The following is a 19,210-nucleotide window of genomic DNA, read 5'->3' as shown; positions in this document are numbered from 1 at the left end:
CCAGATGTTGCCAAACCCCACTGGGGGGCAAAAATCATCCCAAGGTGTGAACCATTGTGTGGAAGAAAGGGCAAAAAAGATTGCCAATGCCTGTCACAAGGTTTTTTCCTTACAAATGCAGCTCTTTTCTCCAATTCATATTCTGTGATGACTGTGTATCACAGAACCTCTGCACCTATGATTTTCCCTCCTCACATCACGTACAAAAATAATAACTTATAGGATAGAGTGTTCTAATATGCACCCACACGTGCATGCGCTCACACACACACATATAGTCCTCAAAACAACCTGATAAAGTAGGTACCATTATTACTCTATTTTATTCAAGAGGAAACTAAGGCACAGAATAGTTACTTAACTTGCCCAAGTAGAGAAGTCTGGATTCAAACTTGGGCACTTTGGTTCCAGGGTCAATGCTCTTAACTACTGAGCTATACCTATAGGTATGTTTTTTCCAGCAGAAAGTGTTTTAGCAGCTGACACTGTTAATTTCATATGTGCCAGTACAAAATCTCTAAAAACAGCAGTGACACTATGGATAAAGAAAGAAGAACGGCTCAAAAAAGAAAGAGGTGAGGCTATAGTCCAAACACATTTATGAGTCTTTCAACAAACACAAGACACAGTGAAGCAGTAATGAGTTACACAGCATTACTCATATCCTCAAAGAGCTAATCCAAAAGATAATGTCAGATAAGTAGATTATGAGGCAGAAAATTATAAGCAACACAAAATTTCTAAATTCCTGGGTGGTAGGGAGAAGAAGATCCACCATGACTAGGGAACTGGGGCAGATCATATGATAAAAATAGCGCATGAGCTGCGACTTTAGAGACGAATAGGATTAAAAATTTGAGGATCGTCATAGCAGATGACCCCAGAGAGGGCATTTCAGAAGAGGAGGCAGGATATTCATTGCAGTCGAAAGGGACAAGCATAGTAAGTCAGTTTGGCTTGAATCGGCTAAGCAGAGAGAGATAAGATTGAAAAATTAGTTTGAGGTCAGGTTATAAATGTATTACAATCAATTTGGATTTTTTCCAGCAGGGCTTATAGAGAAAATGAAGAAGGACTGAACACTGCTGAGCACTCTGACATACATTACCTTATTTAATCATTGAAGGGTTTCAGAGAGAGGAGAGCATGATGAAATGTGTGTTAGGTATTAATTGCTGTGTTCTTATCTGGAGGCTAAATTGGGAAAGCATCTGTTTCCCTGTTCTCATGGTTTTGGCAACACTCAGTTTCTTGCAGCTATGGGATCCATGACAGCTTACTTCTATGAAAGTCAGAGAGGAAACAGAGAGAGAGAGAAGTTGGGCAAGTCTGCTAGTAAGATGAAGACTTTTACAGTGTAATGTAATCACGGAGTGCCATCCATCAGCTTTGTCATATTCTATTGATAAGAAGCAAACCACAGGTCCTGCACACAATCAAATGAAAGAGATTCTACAAGGATATGAACACCAGGAGGCAGGGATCATGGGGACAAGCTTAAAGTCTGTACACCATAGTCCATCCTCTGACTCTCAATGATTCACTTCCCTCCCATATGCAAAATACATTTGTCCCATCCCAAGGTTCTTGAGTCTCGTCCCATTATGGTATCAGCAAAGCACAAAACTCATCATCTAAATTAGGTTCAGGTGCAGATGAGGGTCCTGGTGTAAACTGTTAAGTACAGCTCTCCATTTATGGACGTGCATAACTGAAAATGCAAATCATCTGCCCCCAACACACCCAACATGCAACGGTGGGAGAGACAGTAGATGACAGCTGTGGACACTCCCCTTCAAAAGGGAGGGCAACAGAAGGGAGAAAGGAGCCTCCATCCATAGAAGCTCTGAAATCCAGCCAAGTGCATGTTGGGAGTTCCTGGATTATCTTCCAAAGTTTGGGAATAATTCTCTGTGCCTTTTGGCTCCACTCTCTGGACTCATAGTTCTGCCCTCTGAGTCATCCTTTTTTAACGAAAGAAGGCATATGTTTGCAGCTGAATAGTCTTGAGACTGCTTCCTGCCAGTAGAATTTTGGTGGTTTTCCCTCAGTCTCTTTTCAGTGTATACTCTCTGTTCCTTTCAGTCCAAGCTGGCAGTGTTTCTGCTGAAATAATTTTCTCAAGAACCTTGTGGGTCTCCTGAGGATTTCAATGGGGTTCATTCCACTGGACAAAAGCCACACAACAGATCTTCGCAAGATAAGACTTTCTCTACTTTGGCCTCCTGCTAAGATCGCTCTGAGGCAATAGTAACTGGAACAATATTCATAATATATAAGTCAAATTTTTGTTTTTTTAATAAGTAAATTCATTTCAATTTTCTTTAAATAAATTATGAAAGTAATTGGCAGAAATTTTAAAATAGCATACCATAACACATTTGGGAACCTATTGTAATTTAAAATATATGCTAAAAATTAACTGTTGCAGCACCAAGAACACATAAAAACACTTCCATTTTCTGATTTTTAATTTTTGTAAATTGTACTTCAGCTAAATCAAGTGGATTATTTCTTTTAAATGGTTGTGGGTTTTTTTTCTCCTAGTAGTTAGAGAAAGAATGACTGGAAGTTATTTGCAAATGTTATTTGCAAGCACTACTCTACAAATAAATACACTGGGGTTATGAATAGTGCTCTAGTAATGATAAATAAAGGGCAAATCGGAAATGATTGTCAATACAGCTTATCTTTCCTTTAACATTGTTTGGGAACGGCTAGAATTTTGGAACTTGATATACAAAAATTTTGATCTGATAAATCCAATTTATTAATCTGATGATAATCATCTTGATATGACATGTAATATTACTTCTAATGCTTTTCATTAATTTGTTTTATTTTAGTTAATGTGCCTTATTTTTCCTCCTTTATCTAAAGATACATTGTGAGAAAAATGAAGTTATACGTGACTAAGAATACAAAAAATTTGAAACTGAATAATGACCCTAACCTCCACATCAGCAAGGAGCATTCAGCTTAAGTGATTGGTTAATTTCCACTCAGAGAATTTCAGATTTCTCCATTTTCAAAGGACAATTAATTATGTTATTTATCCGTGCACATAAAAAGCCAAAGATATTAAAACAATTACTAACTTTAGACGGAAACATCTTTGTAAACCGTTGAGTTCCCCAAACTATCAATTGAAAACTGATGGTCTACCCTAACGCCAAGCACATTGCAGATCGCCGGTCCTCACTTCAGACTGAATCACGTGGCTCACAGCACCATCCACAGCTATTAAGAATACCAAATTTCGGGGAAAAAGGAAGTAATTTACAGAAGGAAAAGGAGAGAAAAAATTAGCACAATTACTCCCGCTTTTCTTTTGGGACTGTAACCTCCCCAAACTCTAGTTCCAATAATTGGAACAGCCATTATCAGTAGCCCAAGGAAAAGGACGTATCTCACCCACTTAAACTATAGAAAGCACGACATATAGGGAACGCATAGTGCTGAATGGTATTTTTGCCCTGAAATATTATGATACATATTTTGTAGAATTTGAAGGCCTATATTATTTGCTGAATTCAATTTACTTTTATTCTTTGAAAGGGTATCCCTTAAATTTAGGAGTAGCTGCCAGATTCCTTAATCAGCAAGTAGAAAAATCTAAGAAACAGTAGTGCTATCCATTACGACTATCAGGACCTTTGGCAATTTTATAATCATGAGATAAAACCGAAAACAACAACAGAAAACGTGAATAACAAAATTTCAACTAACTGAAAGTCTCAAGAATTCATGAGTTTGGGCTCGGTTATTGGTCTTATCCCATAATAAAAAGTATACTAACACTGACATTAAAAAAAAAATCTACTATTATTTGAGCAACAACCCTCTTCCAGGGTTATATTAAGGTTTGGCTTTTAATCACTATGCTGTGCTGCCTTTGATAGGAGTTGCTGGAATTGAAGTGGCTGCTCCTGAATTTCTACACAGAACTTTCTCTATAAGAGGGGCCTCAGAGAAGGCAATCTGACAGGAAGCATGTTTGTATTGTTGCAAGAACCACAAGATGATTTCTCTTGAAGTGCATTTCTTTAGCATTAGTTTGTTCATACTTTCATTGACGTTAGAGATTAAGAAAAATGTCAAGTCTATGAAAGATCATTTTATTTACATAAAATAGAGAACTCTCATATGCCTAAATCAAAATGTTTTTGGAAATGAGAAGCAATTCCTTGGAAAAGTCACTGCTAGATCAAATGTCATGATTGTCCCGTGGATGTCCCCACCAGCTGCCCACCCATTCCATCTACCAACCAAATCATCATCCTGGCTCAACTTCCCATCATGAGAATAAGAGGCACACTAATGCATGAGGCCTAGGTTAGCAGGAAACGGCTCTTGGACATACCAGAATGTTAGAGCTGGAAGGGATCTCAGAGATCATCATGTTTATGTTCTCCTGAACAACAAAGGTGCAGGAGGTTATGTGGCCTTTCAAAGGGTCAGATCTGGGGCTAGAATGCAACTCTTATTGCTGAATCAACACAATTTCCACTGCACCACGCTGCTTCATTTTTTCTCTCTTCAGTTTTTCCACATCTATTCAGTTTTTCTTCTCTCTGCTTTGTTTCTCTTACTTTCTCAACAAATCATCTCTTGCATGGGTCCTTTCTCTTTTCTGCCCCTCTCATCTCCTGTGTCTGTGTTGTCCTTTTTAGCTATTGAGGAGTTAACTGGTTCTTCCACACAGCTCTGTTGAACTTCATTAACCTTACCAGTGAGGAAAATTAGACTCAGGAAGAACAGATAGAAAGCTACAGCAGTATTTTAGGTTATTAGAATCTGAATTAGGTAGTAGCGATGACAGTCACAATGATGGAGATAAAAGTAAAGATATACTCCTCATTAAGTAAAAAGGGCTAACACTTTTATAGGGCCTGCCATGTGCCAGTCTCTATTCTAAATGCTTTAGGTATTTTAACTCATTTAGTCCTCCCAAGGACTCTGTGGGGAGGGTCTCTCCATTTTACAAATGAAGGAATGCAGGACCTTGCCCACCTAGAGGAGAGATTCCAACCCAGGCCGTCTTGCTTCAGAGATCCTGCTATCAAATATCAGGATGTAAGTAGAATCTCCAGGGACACCCTGGATCTCTGGAAGTCTATGGGTCTCATGCGAAGAGTTCGTAATATAGAAGATATGAAGCTCTAAGAGTGGATGGATCACTCAGGCAAGAGAACATAGCATGAAAAGAAGAAGACAAAACAGAACAACATTTCAGATATAGATAAAATAATGTTTAAAAAAATTAAAAAGGAACAAGAGTAAAAAGAAAACCCTATGACAAAGATGATAAAGATGTAAAGATGATAAAGAAGTGAGGGAGGCAATTGTCTTGAACATCCCTTTTTCCCCTGGTTGTGGTGTCTTTGCTGATAAAAGTTTAATATTATATGAAGTTAAACCTAACAACTTCTCCCCTGAGTTTAGGTTTCCAGTCACATCGTTTTTTTTCTTTTATATCTAATTCCTGAGATCTGTTACCTTATTTCTGAGTTCTTCTAACTCTGATATCTGTTGTTCTTTCATATCTCGTATCATTTTCTTAACATCTAGGTTTTTTTGAAATAGCAGGTTACAATGTTGATCTGTCTTAGGGCCATTTCTTTGTTGCATACTTTAATTCTCTGTGGAAATGTTCTCCAAATTATTCTCTTTTATTCACATCATATCTTTGTACATTTAGCCTCAATACTTTCTGGTTGCTCATTTTTAGGTGAGATTAATTTCCTGAACATTTAGAGGAAAATATAGTTAACAGTAACTTTTCTAACTTCACAGAACTGTTACTTTTCCAAAATATGGTGGTTTTGCTTCTGAAAATGTTGTTTCTCTTTCTCCCCCCGCCCCACACCTTTATCTGGATGATCTATTGTATCTGTGTTGCCCACTTTTTATTCCACTCCCAGTAGTTTATCTTCTGTCCTGGGAAGAACAGGTGATGGTGGCTCAGTTTTGAGAATTCATAGGGTCTAGACTGTGCCAGGCCCTTCTCATTCAGTTAGGGCTCCTTTCTCTCACCTGCGAATGGGTTGGACAAAATCTCTCCCAGTTTCAGTGGGGGTTCTGCCTGGCCCACTGTGCTTTCCAGCAAGTACCTGCCACCTAGTTACGTAGTTTCTGGTTTCCTCAGGCCCCTCCGAGGCCCATATAATCCCTCTGTTTTCCTCACACAAACACTGGTCCCACGCAAGTCTTGTAGCTCACGTGTTCATGCTCACCTCTTGCAGGCCTGGACTCATGGGGGTACATCACCACTGGTTCTGTTGTAAATGCTGTCCGTGGGTTTTGAGTTACTGTCTAGTTGCTCTGTCTGATTTTTATGTGGGAATTTGCAGAGACTGAAACACTATGGTGCCACTGCCACCATCATCCCCACATTCCAAAAGCTACTGGCTTTTCTGAAGCAGTCTCTTATCACATTTAAGCAGTCTCTTATTTTTATTTTACTTAGTTTTATCTCTTTAAGGCAGAATGCTGTTGAATTTCATATATCAATTTTTTAGTCTATTAATATAGTTGCATGATCTAATATATTTTTTAATATAAGATCATCCTCACTTTGTGAAAATTGAAGACCACTTGGAAATATTTTATTGCTCTTCTCTTTGCAATATTTAACATTTAAAAAATGTTATCGGGATGGTTTGCCTCTAACTATGTCGTCAATAGTTTTTAATATTTAAGCAATTTTATCTAAATAGAATTTACACAGAGTAAAATGTGCAAATCATAAGTTCAAGATTTTTAACAAATATATATATCTGTGTGATCAACACCTTCCCCAGAGGCAACTCTGTTCTGATTTCTGTTACCATAGATGAGTTTTGTCCGTTCCTGAACTTCAGATAAATGGAGTCATACAATGTGTACTCACTGATATCTGGCTTCTTTCACTCAATAATGGGGATCCATACATGCAATTGTGTGCACAGTGGTTGTTCTTTTTTGTTGTTGATGAGGAGTAGAGTTCCACTGTATGAATATACCATAATTTATTTATCCATTCTTCTGCTGATAGACACATGGGTTGTCTCCAGTTTCGCTATTATGAATAAAGTTTTGAACATTCTAACACAACTCATTTTGTAAACATAGTATTTTCCTTTCCCTCATGTAGATATCTTAGGGTGGATTTTCTGAGTCACAGAGTAGGTATATAACTTTATTTTAAAATCACCATTTTTTCAAAGTGGCACCATTTTATGCTCCCACTAAGAATTTATGAAAATTCTGTTTGCTCCAAATTCTGTGCTTTTGTTGTTAGGTGTCAGTATCAAGGTTATGAAACCCTAAGAAATGATTTGGGTAAACTTCCACGTTTTTTTCTGTGGTCCAAAACGTTTCAAGTATCAAAGGAATTATCTGTTCTTTTAAAGGCAATCCCCCAGGACATGTCACTCAGGAATCACCAGGGTTTATTTGGTTAAGCTGGCTCACGAGGTGGGTGTTCCTTTCTTTCTTCAATGCTCCAAGTACATCTCCCCACAAAATGATTATCTTTTCTTCTGGATGGAAGCTGTGTGTCTGTGCTCCCTTAACAGAATCTCCAACAAGCTCTTAAAATTGATGGGATGTAGCAAGAGAGAGGTCAAAGACTTTATAAGAAAATTATATATGTAATTTTAAGAGTGAAAAGCCAGGAAATGAAACTAGCAGTTTAGACAATTCTTTAAAACTGCCCGTGTGTGAAACGGACAATCAGTGAGAGAATACAGGGTTGTTTCAAGGCTGAGGGAAACAGTCTCTAGAGAACCAGGAAACCAGAGAAAGAAGGAATCGCTGATTATTCTCCTTCTCCGCTTCCCCACTAAAATCTAAATTAAATGAAGACAGGAGTTTCTGCTCATTTTGTTTATTGCTATTTGCCCAGGAACTGGAACAGTCCTGGCAGCTTAGAAGACATATTTGTGAACAAATAAAAGAGGCAAGGGGGTGCCATGGATTGAACGTCTGTGCCCTCCCAGAATCCGTATGTTGAAGCCCTCATGCTTAATGTGACGATGTTGCAGGTGGGGTCTTCGGGAGGTGATTAGGCTTAGATGAGCCCTTATTGGAAGATAAAGAGACTAGAGCTCCATCTTTCCTCCACCACGTGAAGATACAGCCAGGCAGCCATCTGTAAACCAGGAGCCCAACCTTGCTGGCACCGTGATCTTGGACTGCCAACTTCTAGAACCTTGAGAAATAAATTTTTGTTGTGGGATGGTATGTTTGTCTGGGATGGAAGCTTCCCGGTGGATGGTATTTTCATAATTTCAGCTCAAACTAACCCAGGGGGAATCAAGAAATTAGCCTTAGCCAGGAGCCTAAAACATCGTTTAAAATTCTTCACTTATCTTGAGCACCAGGTACAATCCATATTCTGTAGTGTGGCATTTAAGATCCTTCAAAAGCTATCCTATTTACCTAATCCCCCCCTCACACCTAAATCTGACCATTTTACAAATATCCCCCACACTTTTGTACTCCCCAGGGCTTTACTTAGAATTTTCCCTCTGCCAGGAAAACCTCCTAGACCACTGTGCTTGATGAAATTCTTATCTTTCCGGAATCCACTCACTTATTAATCCCCATAGGATTAGTTGACCTCCACTGGGGAGTCCTGGGTAAGTGCAACAGATAAAAGCTGGAAAGTCCCTCCTACATGCTGGGTGCTATAATTCTATCCTCAAACATTCTGGGTGAGATAGGTGCTGCTTCCATTGGAAAGTTCAGAAACTAAGGTTCAAAGAGGTTGTGATTTGCTCAAAATAACACAGATTTTTTTGTTTTTTGCTCAAAATAATACAGATAATTGGTGGCAGAACTGGAATTGAGACCCAGATGACTAGATTCTAGTCTGTATTCTTTTCACTACAGTATATGGCTTACCAGGGCAACCCATCAAGCCTTTAACCAGGAAAACACTTGTCTTTTGGATTCCAGTTATCTTTATCTTCTGGTACACTGTGAACTCCTAGAGGGCAGAGACTGCCTTATTCTTTTCACCCAAATGACTACCAAAGAGAGTAAGAACTTACCATATCTTGGTTGAAAGTGAATGGTAGCAGTTGTTTTCAGAATAGCCTTCATGCTGAAAGAATTCCATATTAGACGCTTTAAAGCTACACTCAACCTATTTCCCCAACAGTGAAAATTCCAAGGGGCCAAAGCAGGCTTGTAGGAGCCGATTCCAGGCAAAGCACATGGCTACGCGGTAGCTGGTCCAGCCATCTGACTTTCAGAGAAAGTACGAATGAACTTTTTCAGGACATTTCTAAGTCATCAGGGCTGCAGAAAAAGGTGGAGGAGTTCTTGAACAGTAATTATCTTGTCCTGCCTTCTGACAAGAAACCATGGCCTTGGAGAATAGGAACAAAGTAGGTTTTTCAGTCAGCTTCAGAGGATTTATTCCACTATTTATCGAATGACTGATTACAACAGTGCACAAAACAAAACCCGTGTCTTCATTCTTGGAGTTATAGACTAGTGGTAGGAAATAAAGAGGTGGAAATACAGTGCCTTGGAAAAAAATAGAGTGTTGGGGGCGTGGATGGGGGAAACATGAGAGCTGAATGAGGTTCAAAGGAAAAGCAAAAAGATCAGAATATGGCGGGCAAGGGAGGTAACTGGCACGAAATGAAGACAGTGAGCTAACTGAAGCCAGCAATGCAGGACCATGTCCAACAGACCACGTTAAAGACTTCGGGAGTTACGAGTGATGGGGGTTCAGTGGCAGTGACCAGGGGAATAACATGATCTGGCTTGCACCTTCAAAAGTAAAAACTTTGTTCTGGAGAACAGGCAGTAGTTAAGCAAGAGTACAGGGAGGAAGGCCAAGGAGGAGGTCACTGAAGTCCAGTAATAGGGACGCAGACTGTGGTCACTGGTAAGAGTGGTGAGAGGTCATATTCCGAACATACTTGGAAGTTCTAGCCAACAAGATTGCTTTGTATTGGAGGCATGAGAATAGATGGGTCCAAGACGACTCTATGGTTTTTGGCTTGAGCAGCTGGGTGAATTCATGCACCATTTAGTGAGGACCGGAACACTGGGAGAGATCATAAGTGTGTTTAAGAAATCAAGAGTTCCACATGGAATATTTGTAGATGAACTTATGTGATCTAAGATTACTTCAAAATAATCCAGAGGTCTGTAGATATGAAAAAAGATTGACCACTGATAATTGTTGAGATTGGGTGATGTGTCCACGCCGGTTCATTACACTATTCTCTTTTTTGCATTTTAAATTTTTTCTATGATACAAATTTTAAAAATAGTTATAGTTAGACACATTATGTAAGAGAGGCCCATTAGACTTCATGTGGAGATGTTATGTAGCTAGTTAGATATGTGAACTAGAGGTTAGCAAAGAAATCAGAGCTAAAAATATGTGGAAGTTATCAGCATATTTTAAGTCATGAGACAGGATGAGACCATATGTGGAGTGAGTGAAAAGAGAGAACAGTCTCCAGTACTAAGAAACTGAACTCTCCAACATTTAGAGATGAGAAAGATGACAGGAATCTAAAAGGTATTTTTGCCAGGATTTTCCAATGCATAGCAAGTCACTAAAAAATACGTAACGTTGAATCAGCAATTCCATTTCCAGGAATTTATCTGAAACAAATAGGACTAGTGTACACAGACTATGTAAAAGATGTACTATAATGCCCCATAGGAAAAGAAAACAGGGGTGGTGGTGAAATAACCTAAAAGTTGAACAGTAATGGGCTAGGTGGATACACGACAGCACATTCAACAGAACATTGGGCAGCAATGACAAATGATGTAGGTATATTTTAGTGACCTGTAAATATTTTCACAACGTATTGAGAAAAGCTAATCAAATAAAGCATTATAGTTTGGTTTATACTTATTTGTTAACACTGTAAATATGTATTTTGCACTTTCCTTACTATCAATAACTTAAAATAGTAAATATTATCTTTGGTGGCAAAATTATGTATCCTTCCCCCCACTACACTTATTTTGTAACTTTTCTCAATAAACACTATAAAAATATACAAGTTTAAAATTTTTAATAAAATTCATTCAGTAATATGACATACAAAGAACCTTAAATAGGAACCTGATTTGAATCAGTCAAAAATTATATTGATACCCTAACATCTATCTGACTGAAATAACTACTAGGAATTGTTTTAAATTAAATACACTATAAGAAATTATTGTAATAGTATATTAAATATTTTATTTAAATTAAGGAATAAAACAAAATTACATACATTTTTTCCACTGTTTGGATAAAATTTCAAATTACTTACAAATAATCTACACACAGTTCCTCAGGTATCAAATTTCAAGTATTTCAGTGGTGTCATGTAAACATAGTTTTCAAAATGCATAGGCTGTATTCCAAAATTTGGCATATAAGTCCAGATGCAATATATACTCTATATACTGACTTTAAATGACCTAAGGATAAAATCATTTTAAATAGGCAAAGCAATTTACTTCTCTATAATGAAAGTTATAATACACTTGCCATTTTGACACCTACTCAATGGATCATATCTAGGAAATTCACACCTTATGAATTCTATTTATACTGGAGTATGAATTCACATAAAAATACTTTCTTTAAAACATGCTCTATTTTAGAAAAATAATTTAAAATTGCAAGGTTTTTTTAAAATCAAACTACTTTCAAGTTTTTAGATCATTAAGTTCCATCCAACTTCCCCAATTTAGCTAATGACATCATTAATAAAGTCTTACTCATGAACTTGAACTGCACCTTAAAAAGTAAATTTGTTTACAACATTTCACACTTAAAAGAAAAATTTTTAGTATTCAATCTAAAAGACACATTTTTGCAAGTCCAGTTCTAACAACTCTGCTTTTTCTTGCAATGCTTTTATTAGATAAAAACTATTATTAAATTTTCTATTTGACCTCAGAAAATCCTGTTTAGGTCAATACTTTTAATGACTTTAAAAGCTTCTAAATATATCTTATTAATATTTCAGTCAAAATTCTAGATTTCTATAGAGATATTATATAAATACCTCTTCTTTAAACTGTTTATTTGATCTTGGTTATAAAAATCATCAAATACTACGCTGCTAAAAGAATTTTTTCTTTCTTGGCTTTGAGCCATTGTCTTTTCTATCTCTAAAGTTAAAATTATCATGTTCCTATATCTAATAATACTGTTTAAGCATAAATTTTAAGAGAGAATAAAATGTAGTTTAATATTTTATCATTACCACCTGTTGCAATGAGCTGGCCAGATCAGAGGCTTTCCTCACTAGAACAGCTGGCTTTAAACCAAATATTGATATTCCTCCTGTAACTCACACTTGTCTATTGAATCAGTTACCCAACCTTCTTGCAGGATTTTAAACTTTCTCTTAAGAGTCCTTCGAAAAGCTTTAAAAGCTGCAACACGACTATGATCCTCCCCAATGATTACATGAGACACACCCTCAGCTAAACGAGAAACTACTTTTGCTCCATGAAATCGAAGCTCCAAGGCTGTAACAGCTAATCTTGTTCCTTCGATTTTGGTACTCAAGTCACTAATAACAGTATACAAGTCCAAATAAATGGTGTGGTGTCGAAACATACTGAGAGGAGAGTGGTCCCAGGAATATCGATATTCTAAATCAGCAATCACAGAAGCCATCTCGTTAGGAGTCTGTTCACTACAATTTTTGATTCCCGAGAACACTTCCTTCAGTTGGTTCACGTCTGTATCAACAAAGTAACTATCACCATAGCAATCATATTCACGGGCAAAATGTTCTTTTGTTGATGGGCACATATGAATCATAAAGCGAGGCTGCCATGGCACACAGCTTTTGGTCTTAAAACACTCTAACAGCCACTCAGGCTTGACAACATCATGCTTATTTGAAGAAATGATGTTTTTCACTCTGATGTTCTCAGATCCTGCGATCACACAGTATGTGTCAGGGCCAGGATTTTGTACTATATAACCACCAAATTCTGCAATTCTATTCTCCAGATCAGGCTTTGGATGGTTGTCTATTCCACTCATAACACAAAACTCCACATCTTCAAACACATTAGAAACTTTGTTTATGTTAGAAAGGTTAGGTGCTTTTAAGTGCTCGATAATTCCAATAACTTTCTTAATCTTTGGGGCAGATTTCCGCTTCTTTTCTTGTGGTTCTTCATCACCACCTACATAAAGGTGTTTGGACGCCAGCTTTCCAGATGCCTTCCCTCGAAGCTGTTCCAAGTCATCCAGAGTCAGGCATTCATGCCACTCTTTGTCTTCTCTTATCTTCTCAATTCGTGGAAAACGCAACGTGCAGCCAGTTTTATACATATCACTGGAAACAATCTCTGTTGCCTTAATCTGAACAATGACAGAATTACAAGGCTCAATGTACACTTCAGGCTTCTCTATCCCACATAAAATGCTACTTGGTGGAGCTTTTTTATGAAAAGGCTTCCAATGTTGGGCCAATTTCAAACCCAGATCATACAGTTCTTTCATGGTGTAACCTGAGCCAACACGACACAGGGTATGAAACACTGATGGTTTTTCACCAGCAGGGGGTTTCTCTGCTACAGCACACAAAAAATGAGACATCATTCCACCCCGAGAGCCTTTACCCCAATAGCCTCCGACAATTAGGATGTCCAGTTCATCTGTCAGTCCATTTACATACTCTGGTTTAATTTTCAACCATCCTTCACCTCTTTTGTCTGGCTTATAAATGGATAGAGGATGTTTTATCATGATTCCCTCTTCTCTTTTATCTATTGCTTCATTCAAAGCATCAATTACTTCTTGCTTTGTATGAGCTTGCATTTTTTGTATTATTTCTATTCTACCTGGTATCGGCATAAAAATACTACTAAGAATTTCATACCTCTTTCTTAGGGTCTCACGTCCTAGCTTTTTATTATTAACCATCAACACATCAAAGACACAATAACAAGTCTGCAGATCAGAATCTTCTACCATTCTTTTAATATCAAACTTATTCCCCTTTTGCATAAAAGTTTGTGTATTAGGGTTGTAGGCCATCATCTCACCATCAAGAATACAGATTTGTATATCTGGTTGGAATGCATTATGAATGAATGGTGTAAGAGAACCTTCCTGTGGAGAATCACCAAACTGATCCGTATAGTCATAGCCATTTCGGGAGAAGTACTGGTATACATCCCCATGCTTGTGCATTTGCATACGCTCGCCATCTAGCTTGGTTTCAATGTAGAAACTCTGGTGTTTCATGTCCTTCTCAATTCGCTCAATATTTGCGATAGCAGCTAGCATTGGTTTAAAAGCCGAGAATAAAGTGATAGAAATATCACTGAGTCCTATCAAAGGATCATGCAGTTGCCTACAAACTTTCTCCAGATCTGTGGTGACATTATGCAACTCAGCAGCATCATTGTGAAAAGCAGAAAATACAGTTTGCTCACTAACACCAAGCTTTAGGTCCTTTACAATCATCCGTATGAGCCACTTTTGTTCAAGTGCTGAACTCTGAGTGATAAGCTGAAGAAGACTCTTCTTTATTAGGTCCTTTCTTTTGGCAGAATTATTGCTGGCAACTGAGTCTAAAATGTCGTTTACTTGCTGTATGGTTAAACTTCCTTTCGGTAAAGATCTTGGTTTCAACACAAAGTATGCAATCGTTGCAAAGTCTCCAGTATCTCCACGAGTTCCAGTAGGTGTTCTGTAATTTAAAAGTTTAAGGGCATCTTTTCCATCTCTAGGTAAATTAAGCAATTCAATATAAAGCTTAGCAAGCATCGTTTCTTTGATTCCATAGGCCATTCTCTCTCTTTCTAGCTGAGGAAGAATCAGTCTCATTGCTGGATAAAAAGAGTCTGTGACATCTTTTTGGTTCTTATGAAGAGCATCATGAAATTTTCTCCAAGAATCTAAAAATTCTTTAAAGTGTCTGATTTTTTCTGCACGTCCTTTACTTTTCTGTATTCGTTCTAAAGTTGAACACAAATCTGCAAAAGGAACGTGGGATGCAACAGTTTGCGAAGTTTGTGAGGCAGCCATGGAAGCGACGGGGAATCTTCCGGTTTAACTAATAAAGCAAAAAGAGAATAACTTTAAGTAAAAGGTAAAATTCAACTAAATCTGTAAAGACCTTACGGAGAGTGCTTGGTTCAAGATAAATGGTTATTAATGTTTGCTAAATGAAAACAGATCAATGCTATAAATGGTGTCTCTTTGCAACCTCTACATTTAATGAAAATCACCTATTTTACTCCGATCCTATTTAGTGTTTATTATCAAAAGTATCACCAGCCCCATTCCCTTTATTTACAATACTGAAATTAATCATTTTAATTACCTTTCTCCTTAAATTCCAACTTTCACTGAAGTAATTATTCCATTCCTTAATTATTTAGCACATAATGCAAAAGGATATTGCTGTGCTAACAGAAAAACAAATCAGGCTCAATTCCCTCCATTTCTGGGCTTCTGAGGTAAGGCCTCTCCTTACAGATCTCCTCTTTTTCTGTCACACTACCACACAGCACCAGAAACAAAACTTTTTGACACAGATGCTTTTAACAAATCTCTAGCCCACTGAATTGAAATCTGGCTTTCTAGGAAGCTTCAACTCCTACATAGACAGGGCCCTTCACAAAAAAACCTGGTGTCCTCTTCTTCCAGTCAAACAAGCCGACAACTATGCTTACTGGCACTTCACCATCACTCGCTGTGCCAAATGACTCCAGCATCCAAAACCCAACCCAAAACACCCACCCCATGAAGTCCGCACCTGATCTCTCTCTTTTAACTCTATTTTATCGCAGTTACTTACAGTTTTATAAACTGAAACTCATTCGCACACTTTTTTTGTTCATACTCCCAGGCCGGTTATGCCCCAACCATTCGCTGTCTACACATGAGCAAGGCACCAGGCTATGGGCACAGGCTGTCTGTTTCTGCCTTGAGAAAGCAGACACTCCGTAAAGACAAAGGGACGTCATGGGGACTAGTTATAAAATGTTAAGGGCTTTAACAAAAATAAAACAAAAGTAAAACGTCATGAGATGGAGCTTTTCACTGAAGCATCTTCCAAACTCAGAGAGGAAACAATGGGTACCTAGCTGGGCTACGGCCTAGAGTACTTCCTAAAGTGGTCACCACGAGTAGGAAATTTCTTTGCAGTTTTAAATATTCATGCAGGTTCTATTAGAATCTATTAGATATCAGAGCTATTTTAATATGGTTTAAACTATGTAACACTAAAATGAACTAACTTTTCCAAAAAAGACTTCAAGCAAAAATGTGTGCTCCAGTAATATAAACCATGTCTTATCTTGTGGTGTCAGACACCTCCCGACACATGCCCAGAGCAGCTTCACAGGGAGTGGGCACCACATAGCGTAGAGAGCAGGAGATGCCCCTACTCCAGCAAACAAAAGACAATCACACACACCATCCGCACAAGGCTACATTATCTAACATGCAGCACAAGAACTCGAAGGGCTAATTACAGTTACTGGGTTTACTAAACCGCGAGTCTCCGGAGGTCAGAAACTGTCTCATAATGTGCCAACAGCACCTGGCACGTAGGAGGTTTGCTTGCTGCATGAATTCCTGGAGCTGAGTTCCTGGAAAATCACACTAAGGAAAGCTAGGAGCTGGTTTCACAAACACGCTCCCCAAACGCCTGGTGGGATTCAGTTTGATTACAAACAACTCAGCAGCTACAACTGCACTGGGCAAGTTTCACCACAACCATTTTGGTGGCCTACAGGGAATAAAGCTGCACTTCTCAGTCTGACTCCTGACAAAGGAAACCCAACTTCTGCTGAGTTGGTTAGACCAAAAGATAAACCCATGACAGACCCCGTTCCTGAGACTTTTATCTCTGAATATGGTACCCGCTTCCCCTCACTGTGTCTCCTCTGCATAACTGACTACACCACCTGGTTAACTATGTTCAACGTCCTACCTCTCAAAACATGCTCCCTCAAGCCAGTACATTATAGCATATAACATTATATTTACAATTTATACATAACGCATATAAAGTGAAGTATGTTAAGAAATACTTCTTTGAATGTTCAAGATTAGTATAGTTTCTGATCTATCTGTAGATTCTGTACGGTCCCAAAGTCAAAGTTTCCCTCAACAGGTCCCAGGCAAAGACTCAGATCACTTTATAATCATGTTGAAATCCAGGTAACAACGTGGATATACATGCATCATAAAACTGTTATATAGATAACAAGGATTCTAAAATTAGTATAAAATGAATAGGCTTAAATATTTTTACTTATTAAAATTGCATAAAAAGTCAAATTTTAGGATTTCCACTGCTTTGTATATGCTCTCTATTTTTATTTTCTGGATTCTGATGTTTTCAATTTGCAAAAAAACAAAACAGAGAAGTCAGTGGTTAGGGCCCAGGCTTTGGAGTCCAATAAATCTGAGTTCAACTGTGGACTCTAACGTTTAACAGCTCTGTGATATGGGGCAACGATTAAGCTTCAGTTTCTTCAAGTGTAAAATGGAGTTAATAACCAGGCAGAAATTAGAATGACATCTGATAATTTACAGAAGGTGCTTAAGACATTCCCTGGCATTTAGGGAGCCCTTGATCAATTTTAATACTATAATGCTTGTTGACCTAAGCAACATTTAAAATATAAATATTACAAAATACTAAGCAAATAGGAAGGGGGGGGACGCTTCGCTTTTTGATAATGATAAGCAAAGCTTTCAAGAGAATGAATACAAGTAATCAGTACACAATAATGACTCATCAGCCATTCGGCTGCCGCCTGCACAACCAAACACACTAGCAAGGTTGCATTAAGTGAATACGGGAGATGATTCACTGCTATTTCATTGGAGAGAAAGTGACTGGTACTATCGAAGCTTCCTTCGTGCAACCCTTGACAAGACGTAGGGTTCACAGCAGCCTACCTTTCACCACACTTGGTGACGTTTTGGGAGAATCCCGGCAGAAAGAAATTAGCGGTGAAAAACTGCCAGAAGGCTGTGGGATCCGGGAAGTTAATGAAAGACAAAGGGTAGAACAGAAATAAAGTAATTCCCTCCAACTCCACCCGTTCACTCCTGTAAAGTCACTGGAGGGGTCCTCACCACTCCTCTGCCCCCAAACCCTCAACAGAGGCCAGCTGAATCCCGAGCCTTGGACACGCGGCCTTACCTCTCGTCCCCAGCGGCCGGGTGGTCGTCACAACCACAACGTATGCAATGAAGGCAGCCCCCACCGTTCTCGAGAGTCAAACGCGGCAGAAACTACAGTCCCCTCGCCCCACGTCCCAGGGCTGGGGGTCTACATCAAGAGCCCCGAACAAGCACCCGGGGTCCGAGGCAGCGCGGTCGCCGAGGAGTCCGCGCCCCGACCTGCGAAGCCGGGGGCGGGGAGCTGCAGCACTTTCAGTCCAGGAGTAAGAAGAAAACCAACTTTTCACACCACAGGAGTTTGCGGGACCGAGAAGACGCGAGGCGGCCCCCTCCTGCTTTGCTCACCCTGCCCAGCGCCCGCCGGCCCATACCTCACCTCCGCTCGCTCCGGGGACCATCAGGCCCCTCCTCGGCGGAGCCTCGGCACACACCTGCCAGCTGACGCGAAGCCCCGGGCTCCCGCACCAAACCGGAAGCCCGAACCCGAGGAGCCGGTTCCGCTAGCTGCTCCTGGCGCAGGCGCAGGCGCCACCTGCGGGCGGGCGAGGCCGTGACGGCACGGTGATAATGTGCGCACGCGCAGTGGCGGGCGGGATGGGCCCTGCGAGGAGTGCCCACTTTGCGCGGCTGCAGAGGACCCGAGGTTGCCCTGGTTACAGTGTGACTACTAGCATTATTCCCGTTAGCCTCAGCAGCAGGTGCTCATTGCAAGCATCTGACCCACAAGAGTGTATTTCGTCGCTGAGACGCAAGAACACTTTGTGCACTGGCTCCTTATGGGGACCACGAGCCTGAGCCCTTTCTGCTTGGCCCGCTCCTTAGCAAGTGACAGCCTCTCACAGTGGTGTTCCCAGTATGTAAACAGGGGTACCCACACTCATCTTGCCAATTAGTTATGAAAGCGCCCAGGGGAGATGAGGACATCTCTCCCCAAACGCCTGCTATTTCATTTAAATGGGAATATAAGATTTTGCAAAATTGTCTAAGGCTGTCCTTTCCTACTTGTTTTCATGATGGTGCAACTTTGATGTGAGTTTTTGTCTCAATGCAAAAATAATACATAACTCA

General features: G+C 39.4%; 1 protein-coding gene across 2 annotated transcripts; it reads right to left on the bottom strand.

Moving 5' to 3' along the window:
• Positions 1 to 11,198: 11,198 nt before the first annotated feature.
• On the bottom strand, positions 11,199 to 18,640 carry LIG4 (DNA ligase 4). 2 transcript variants are annotated; one of them, XM_046665025.1, is made up of 2 exons: positions 18,519 to 18,640; positions 11,199 to 15,050 (listed from the first exon to the last, which is right to left on the bottom strand). In XM_046665025.1, the coding sequence occupies exon 2, from the start codon at positions 15,020 to 15,022 to the stop codon at positions 12,287 to 12,289; it is 2,736 nt and encodes a 911-aa protein (XP_046520981.1). In that variant the 5' UTR covers positions 15,023 to 15,050; positions 18,519 to 18,640; the 3' UTR covers positions 11,199 to 12,286. The 2 variants fall into 2 exon arrangements, with proteins under 2 accessions (XP_046520981.1, XP_046520980.1); XM_046665024.1 differs by having other exon boundaries at positions 18,162 to 18,617.
• Between the last annotated feature and the right edge of the window lie 570 nt (positions 18,641 to 19,210).

Source organism: Equus quagga, chromosome 6 (assembly GCF_021613505.1).
Source record: "Equus quagga isolate Etosha38 chromosome 6, UCLA_HA_Equagga_1.0, whole genome shotgun sequence".
Classification (NCBI taxonomy): domain Eukaryota; kingdom Metazoa; phylum Chordata; class Mammalia; order Perissodactyla; family Equidae; genus Equus; species Equus quagga.
Note: the sequence above shows the minus strand (reverse complement) of the source record. Positions and strands in the feature narration are given on the sequence as shown.

Excerpts from the sequence above, each read along its gene's own strand:
- LIG4 (XM_046665025.1), bottom strand. The coding sequence starts at position 15,022 with ATGGCTGCCTCACAAACTTCGCAAACTGTTGCATCCCACGTTCCTTTT.